The sequence below is a fragment of the Homalodisca vitripennis genome, chromosome X, assembly GCF_021130785.1.
Source record: "Homalodisca vitripennis isolate AUS2020 chromosome X, UT_GWSS_2.1, whole genome shotgun sequence".
NCBI classification, from domain to species: domain Eukaryota; kingdom Metazoa; phylum Arthropoda; class Insecta; order Hemiptera; family Cicadellidae; genus Homalodisca; species Homalodisca vitripennis.
The window spans coordinates 83,145,774-83,155,212 of NC_060215.1; the positions used below are offsets into that span (position 1 = coordinate 83,145,774).

General features: G+C 33.5%; 1 protein-coding gene across 1 annotated transcript in view; it reads left to right on the forward strand.

Moving 5' to 3' along the window:
- Positions 1 to 8,319, forward strand: part of LOC124369274 (cell division cycle-associated protein 7-like) — a 72,828-nt gene extending 64,509 nt beyond the window's left edge. Inside the window, exon 7 of the mRNA XM_046827187.1 lies at positions 7,767 to 8,319. Coding sequence (XP_046683143.1) covers positions 7,767 to 7,919 — 153 coding nt within the window. The 3' untranslated portion in view covers positions 7,920 to 8,319. The remainder of the gene's footprint in view (positions 1 to 7,766) is intronic.
- The last annotated feature ends 1,120 nt before the right edge of the window (positions 8,320 to 9,439 follow it).

The window sequence follows — 9,439 nt, forward strand, 5'->3', positions numbered from 1 at the left end:
TCTTTATCCTCTCCAGTTGGTAGATTTAGGGACCCTGTGGGTCACGTTTATCTCCCCTATCGCCTCTATGTCGAACCTAAAGGAGCAGTGGTCTGAAAGTGAGGCCTCCTGTGAAACGTGCCATCTTACTATGTTTATATTTTTGAGTCCAGTGAATAAGGTTATATCCAGGACTTTTTGTCCTGTTCTAGTAATAAAAGTGGGACTGGACCCTCTATTTTCTAGTACTAGATCATTACAGAACATAAATTGCAGGAGTTCCTCACCTCTTACGTTTATGTTTGTGCTTCCCCAGAAGGTGTGATGAGCATTGCAGTGACAGCCAAGAATGAGGGCTGAGCTTCTCTCTCTCTGCAGCGCTGTAGTAGTCTTTCTACTTCAATGGTGGACAGGTTGAAGGGTTGGGGAAGTAGGCTGAGGCTATGGTACCTCTTTTACCCCTTGCTGTGATGCCACTTTCACAGTGACCGCCACCAATTCTTTTGAAATTAGGTCTGTAACAGGAAAAGCTGTTATATATTTTGAAATTAGAACATATGCTCTTGGATTATCAATTGAACGATCATATGAGATTAGCAACCTGTGTCGTCAATCCTCTGATGTAACCTGATGTTGATCCAAGGTTCCTGGATTAGGGCGATATCTAGGCCTGTTGCGATAAACCTCCTGCCCAATATGTCGGTTGTGCCCTTGACATGATATAGGTTTATCTGTATGAGGCGCATATTTACGCTTTTCACCTCCCCCTGGTGGTCCATTCCCGTCTGTCCTCTTAGAGTATTTGGGGACACGGTCCCCTTTTTTCCCCTAGCCGAGACTGATTGTCCTTTCAGAGAGGGTCCCTTCTTTAGGAAGAGGGAGCAAGTTGGTTTATCTTTTTGGACTGCCACACTGGCTACAGAAGTAGACCTCTCAGGTAAGGTATGTTCAGATTGCTCTGACACCTTTTGGGTCTCTTCCACTTCCATCTCCTCATTGGTGCTTTTTTCCTTGGTGACAGTCTGAGATTTTTTTGAAGTCTCCTCCACCTTTTTTGGTTCCTTAGTGTTCCCCTGATGTTTTTTCTTCAGTCTTAACTTAATTTTTCCAAACTTGTAGCTGTTCCATGGACCCTCTTTTTCCAGTTTGCTTGCTGTGGCGCAGTCAACTGCCCAGGCAAGCAGCACTGACTTTTCCTCATTACTTCTACGCAGGACATTCCATTCCCCAACAGATAGCTCTTTGTTTTGTGTTTTTAAAAACTTCATAATCTTATTGGTGGTTTCATTTGTGCTATTTGGAAAATAGGCAGTCACGATTCTTGCAAGTGAAATTTCTCTCTCTGATACAATCCTCAGACTGTCCCCTTCCCAAGGCTTTTAAGGGATCTTGCTTTCCTTTCAACCATTCAGCGGTATTGTTGTTTTTACAAGTGAAGATCAGAACTCCTTGTCTTCTGTTGATCCCGTTGTTCCTCCAGGATGAAGTATTGGATCTCTTACATCTGTTCCGATGAGAGTAGGGTTTAGGAAAAGTTAGAGTGTAATATCCCCACTTTTATGCCATCTACAGTTTGTGTTTAGGAAGGTTTTTAGAGTAGTGCAGAATGCTCCTTTTGTGCCCCCCTGTCTCACTTCGTTCTTAGTTTTCTTTCTCTGATGAGCTTCCGGAGTGAAGCCATCAGAGTGAGGTCTTTTTGGTTTTCCCTCTCTTTGTTTCTTTAGAAATTTATTTTGATTTTCTGGAATTGGTTTTAAGGCCAAATCCCTGGCTTCTTCTTGAGAGTAACCACTTTTACGAAACCAAGCCATTCGTTTCCTGGCAGCTCCACTCAACATTTTTAGGCAATTCTGTGAGCAGCCTTTCGGCTTTTGCTCCCTCTGTCTTTTGGTGGCCATCCTTCAGTATTGTGTCTTCCTCAGATTTATCGACTCTGGCTGAGTCGGCGGTTTGATGACTTGTACTAGGAAGTCCGCCTGTCCTTGTTGTTTGTTCAGGACAGCTAGGGTTAGAACCCATTTCCAGTCCCTCTATTTTTGTGGATTTTCATCCACATTTTGAGTGCTACTAGAGCTCTCTGGTTTGTTTAGATTTGTTTTTGTTCTTTCATTACTCATTGTGTTCCCATGAGTAGCGGAGATCTAAAAGTCACCCCAAGCATTGTCCCGCTCTACTTGGGGAAGGCTATATTTAAACTGCAGGTCACCAGGTATCCTGAGTTCGCATATTAACGATCAAGCGCTTCTTTGATCACATAGCCCTCGGCATATGCTGTTAGGTTTTAGTTATAGTAGAAGCTAGATTTTTAGGAACTTTTCCCGATAGGTGAGGGCAGAACAAAAAGAAAGGTGAGTGTGGTAAGGATAGCCAAAAGAAGCCCACCAGTTCAGCTCAGCCTGATCGGATTTACCAAAGAAGACAAGATTTGGATCAGGCAGTTCCCGCATGCGCACGAAAATACAGCACTTAAGAGAGAGATAAGATGGCTGTGCATGTGCTTCATGGACGCTCTGGCTTGGCACATGTGTTGGGTTATTAAGACCCCGCCACTTCCGCACCCTGGCGTAAGGGTGAAATACAATATTAGTCGTTTATTTGGCTTGAAAATAGTCTAGAGAATTGGAAATTTTTGAACGGGAACACCAGGAATTTGAAAAGAGGTTTTTCAGTGGCCACCTAGTTGTAGTTCTTTGTGTATACAAACTATTTAGAAACACTCAGTAACAAAGTAATGTGATATATGAATAATATTTAATTGAAGTTCGTAGTTTTTTATCTATATTTGTCAATGTCAGCTTGGTTCTATGTGCAGACATTAGCTGCTCGGCGGTAGATAGATGATCGTTAATTTTTATTTAATGTGTAATTCATACTTTGTGTAGTTGTTCATAAATAGATTCACTATAAATATACATCCATACATTTTTACGGTTAAATATGTATATAATTTAAAAACTGAAGGTTAAGGATATGACTTTAGTTTTAAAAATATTTTCATTTCCCTAAATCCCTGCAGATTCCTTTGAAGTAGCGAGATATTCTTAGGATTGTTTTCCTAAAATGCCAAACAAGTTAAAAGAAACCGACCTTGTGTACTGGCAAACCCCGAAAGATTGTACACCGCCAACATCGACTTGCAATGATAAATAAATAAATAAAAATGCCTTTATTTCTTAACCGTTTCTCAGTAAATAACTGTTTTTCAGAATAACTTGTGTCAAATGGCATATGCCTAATCTTGACTTATCAACTTATCAACTAAATAACAATGACATGCATTACAACACACAAACTATAACAAAGATTACAAAAACAGTTAAAACGCTATAAATTAAATATTTGAAGGCAAGTCAAATACAGATATGAATATTATGAAAATAAAATATACTGAAGTTCTAAAACCTACAAACTAATATAACACAATCATTACTTAATATGCAAATCCTTTATTAACATCTAAGTTGCTGCTGTTGTATAATATTTTCATTTTCTTTTTAAACATGCTAACAGCATAAGACTTAATGGTGTCTGGGGGGTCATTATACAAGGTTAGGCCAAAGTAGGTGGAACTTCTCTTCCTCAAGCCGCACTTGAGGAAAGTGAAGCTTTCTGTCTTGGTGGATGCTCCTGCTTGGTGAGTGATCTCTTCCCGATACGACAGTTTGTGTCCAAGATACCGAGGTTCTCTAAGATATAGGACTTGTGAATCATTCAGTTTGTCAGGACCCTGCATACGTCTTCCATTGGGGCCATCCTGACTTTCTCTCCAAGAATAAAAGGACTCACAGCTTTTAACATATATATTGAAATACCATAATACCGTACTAGATTTTATCTCATTCATTGCGAACTTAATTGTCCGTCACAGTTTTAAATTGGAATTCTATGTCAATATTATCCATTTTAGTTGTCATGTACAAATCCATGGTTTCTTTGCTGCCTTAACTATTATTCCCCAGATTGAGAAATATATTAAACTAAATGATAATTATATGAAAAATAAGGCAATACCTGTACTAAAATCAATGTAAGCTTTCAAAGAATATTCTTTTCTTTTAATCTGGTAACTTTACTTTTTAGATAATTCCAATGCTATTTCATACATAAGAAATCAAAATAAATACTACTTTTTGGTAGCAGAGGTGTAAAAAATAACTTTAACTACTTGCACTAGTAAATCAAAAGTTTTTATATCCACTTGTGTTGTATCTGCTGGTTTTTTATCTATCTATCACTTTCACAAACATCTCATAACAGTTTTACTCTGGTTTAAAGTTAAATATTTTAATATTTATTTGTGTTTTTACAATTATTTAGTAAAAACACAGAATCTGCTAATAAAACCATTGTAGTTAAGGTTTAAATCGTAAGTTACAATATATCTAAGATCTCTGCTCTGATATTTATGTATTTCTGTGTGCAAATTACTATCGTTTACATGTTGGACAAGCATAGATAGTGAACTTATCACTCTGGGCTTAATGCCATTTATGGTGACCAAAGATGTAACTCATAAGTTATGTGAAGTTAAAAAATAAATATATATATAAAACAAAATAAAAAATATAATTTATAAACGTTATTACAAAGGCATTACTTCTCATTCATTGCTGTTGTCAAACAGGCCAGTACTAAAAGTAGTCATGGTATGTCTACTTGTCTACTATGTATGACTTGTCTGTCTTAATATACACACAATATAATGATTTGGGCTATTTTTGGAGTTAATTAACTTAATTTATGGTTAATTTGCAATAGTAGGAATATGTCCTGGTAGAGTTGACTGTTCCAAATAACTTTCATTGTTTATGTTGTAATTCTGAAAATTGTATTTAACCCTTTTAACCCCGACGTCCGTACTATACGGACGTCGTAAAAATGGCGTCAACTCCCGACGTCCGTATAGTGCGGACGTGTACTTTTTATTACTTTACTGGCCACCTATTTCACCAAATGCTTTGAAATTTCACAGACTTGTGCACAAAGATATTTTGCATCGAAATATGTTAGTTTTGTAATGGTTTGACTTCGTATTTTGTCAGTCTGTGACTGAGCAATTGCAGTTCGTCTCGACTGACTGCTCACGCTTGTTGCAGACAGCTGTATATCACGTATATCAGCTGTTCTTCACAGTTTTAGGTTAAAGCAGTGTAAAGTACGGCAGTTAAAGTTTAGTTTATTATTTGTTTGATTTAAAAATGAGTAAAAGACATCGTTCAAAGTCTCCCGTAAGTGAAAATACACTAATTAGTAACCTAGTTGCAAATGGTGTGGATGTGATTAGTGACGACGATTTGAGTGATGGATATCTTGAAAAATTTACATTTTGTAGTGATATAAATATTGTTTTAAAACTTTTTTTAAATTTATATTATGAACAGTTTTAGTTATTTTGTCAGAAATAACTTTGGTTTTATGTTTATTTTAAGTACAGTGAATTTTAAATGTCTTGTTACGTTGCCTTGCCCAAAAATGGCAAAAAGAAAAATTTACACGGCTTTACAAAAATTGATGTTACTCCACTTGTAAATCAGGTAGGCCTATAATTTTTGTTTCCTTTTATTAAGGATTAAATATATCATAAAGTAAATTGGTATTTTTGTGTCAAATATTTTTTTATCTATATGGTTTTCCATGATCAAACTTGAAATTTTTTCATTTTTATTTATTTTTTATATATTCATATGTATGTAAAAAAAATTACTTTCAAAATAATAATTTTATTTGTATATTTCTGTAAGCTAAATGTATAAAGAAGTAAAACAAAAAAAGAATTACCTAAATATCTTAAAAAATAACTGAGTTATGAATTTTTTACAAAACCCTTACATTTTGTCTGAAAATGGCTTGGGATTTCTGGCACATCACTTGATTTAATGGCCGGGGTTAAAAGGGTTAATTCCTTTGTTCGATATCTTGTGCTCTGTATCACAATTGACATATTTAAAAAAAATGCCAAAATCAATAATCTGTTCCCATTTTATGGTTTCAGTCAGCTTATTGTGATTTCTTTAATAATTCTTACCTTTCTGATAGATGTCAGCAGTGCTCGATTTCTAAAACTAGAGGTGACTGAATTGTAATTTCTCAAGGGATGTAATAAGTATGGAATTCTTCTAAGAGAAAAATGGAAATATATATATATATACATATATATATATATATATATATATATATATATATATATATATATATATAAAATCTGTATTTCAACAATGAACAGGTTGATTAGATTAGATTAAAATAATTTTTTTTATTGGATAACTTATAAATCAGACTCATAAATAAAATTAGAAATATTTCAAGATGTAATCAAAGATATGGATAAACAGCACGGATTGTATGTTTTTCTCTTATTTTTGTTGTAAGTCTTACATCCTTCATCGTTATTAGCTGGTGTTTTGTAAGTTACGTTAAAATGTAGTAAGAGCATATTATTTTCCTGTGTTTAGTTTTTAACTAGTCAGTATGAATGATAAAAGCTGTCTTAATTATCAACAGTACAAGTTCTTATGTTACTAAATACAAAATCAGCACCAAACATAATCACAGTCTTAAAGCTTTGAAAAATCAACAAAACGGATAAATTTCTTGATAACATTAGAACCATATCGTTGTTAAGTCTTTTCTAAATTAATATAACAAGAGTGAAGCTTTATAATTATTTTTCAAAACAAATTGTATTTGATATTCTGAATAAACAGCAAATTGTACCAATTAGTGTCTACACAAGTGAAAGTAGGAGATATGTTTTCTTAGATAAAGGCTTAGTTCAGAACACAGTGTTTCAAGGATGACGTCAAACTGTAGGCTTGCTTAAACAGTTGGCTGAAGTTGCAGGCAGAGTGGGATTAAAAAGTTAATTCGGTATTATTAAAAGTGTCTGAATTTTCTAGAGACTGCACAGAACAGCAGCTTATTAATATGATTTTTAAATTTAAATAATAAAATTTAGTAATACTGTTGATATTTTAAATTTCTAATTTTAAGTTACTTTCTTTATGAATCTTGTATTTAAAGCTCTTAACATTCATTATTAACTATCTGATAATACATAAGAGAAAACTTCCTCATGGTTAGAATTACAGAGTGTGGTTCCTTACAATTTATATTAAGTTTATTTTTTTGAACTAATTAATTTAACTAAATTGTCAGATGACTTGTTTGATCTTACTATTCTTGTACAATGGGAGGGGTGTGTGGGATGTTAGCCACAGCAGGTATCAAATTTGAAGCATTCATTCTATTGTACAGCTGCAGTGTCATAGTTAATGAGTATGTTAATATTACATTACAGGTTAACCCAGATTTGTCAGTTTCCTGAATATAGATGAATTAGTGGGATAGTGTATAGCAACAAGTAAAACTATAAGACATTACCATTAAGCATTATATGAAATCCTGTTCCATTTTAATAATTTTCCCTTTAGAATTTTCAGGACAGCTGATCATTAATAATTTCAATAAACTGTATGTGGCTGACACCGAAATGTGACCAGTAGTGCTGGTCATCTGACATAGGTAGACAACTCTTAAAACACCATTATGAGGTGTGAAGGGTTAAAGGAAAGAACAGTCTGACAATGGATCATACATTTGTATGAAGATGTTATCAAATAAAGTAATTAGAAGAATCTGTACAATAGAATGTTATTAATACTGATATATAATATAAAGTGCTATGATCATATGAGAATGATTTGAATGTGCACTATCTTCTTCTGTTATTTTTCACCAAAGATATTTATTTCTTCTACAGATGAAAGAATAATCACTCTATGTTTCAGTCCTGGACATGCCCACCTTGCAGAGAAATATGTAATTGTTCCATATGTCGAACTCAGAAGGGTAAGGCTCCTACAGGACAGCTGACATATGCTGCGCAGCAAAACGGCTATTGCTCAGTACGCCAATATTTAGAGGAAAAATTTGATGTCTAAAACACTGTTACTAAAATATGCAAAAAGATCAATTGCAATAGTTTCACATTTAAATGTTACAAGTTAAATTCAATGTTGTTTTACTGATTTTTTAAATTCTTAAATGTAGGATCTTAAATTTTGTATGTTGATATAGTCATATATGACAGTGTTTTATTCAATCATATAAAACACGAGGAAGTCTAAGTTATTGCCAAACCCACACGCCACTTAGTGAACTTGTGACATACTGTGGGCAGTGTTGTTTCAAAGTGATTGTTTATATTTTTTGACATTATACAATTATATGTGTGACCAGTTGAATAATACTTAATATGTATAGTTATAGGATAGTGATCAAGTTTGTCTTCTTTCCCACACCACACAATAATTTTTGAACAAATTAACATTTTCAAATGCCGTTCTTGGATTGGTAATTTATTTATTTTTCCTTTCATATTTTTAGAATGGTAGAGGAGTTACAGCAACTGTAAAACTTAATATCCCTAACAAAGCTATTGCATAAATGGAACTGAGAAAGTGATTTTAACCACCTTATTTATTTAAGTTAAAAAAACTCATAATTAAAATATCTATCTGGAAAAGGGAACAAATAAAAATAAGTCATTCGTTAATTTAATGATACGACAATGAAAAGTTTTGATCAGGCAAGAGGCACAATAGAAAATATTTCTGACTATCTGATTCAAAACAATCCATGTTGTTTTACTGATTTTTTAAATTCTTAAATGTAGGATCTTAAATTTTGTATGTTGATATAGTCATATATGACAGTGTTTTATTCAATCATATAAAACACAAGGAAGTCTAAGTTATTGCCAAACCCACACGCCACTTAGTGAACTTGTGACATACTGTGGGCAGTGTTGTTTCAAAGTGATTGTTTATATTTTTTGACATTATACAATTATATGTGTGACCAGTTGAATAATACTTAATATGTATAGTTATAGGATAGTGATCAAGTTTATCTTCTTTCCCACACCACACAATAATTTTTGAACAAATTAACATTTTCAAATGCCGTTCTTGGATTGGTAATTTATTTATTTTTCCTTTCATATTTTTAGAATGGTAGAGGAGTTACAGCAACTATAAAACTTAATATCCCTAACAAAGCTATTGCATAAATGGAACTGAGAAAGTGATTTTAACCACCTTATTTATTTAAGTTAAAAAACTCATAATTAAAATATCTATCTGGAAAAGGGAACAAATAAAAATAAGTCATTCGTTAATTTAATGATACGACAATGAAAAGTTTTGATCAGGCAAGAGGCACAATAGAAAATATTTCTGACTATCTGATTCAAAACAATCCTAATTTCAGTTCAAATTGAATAATAAGGTAGTTCATTTAAAAAATATAGATCACACTCTACCTTTTAATTTGGTTTACGGGGGGGAGGGGGGGGTAACAAAGTTGTCTGGAAATCAGTTTTACTGCTGTCATTGTCTATGTCTCATTCTGAATTGTAGGTGTCAATTGTAGATTTGATTTTGTGAGCAGAAGTTATCAT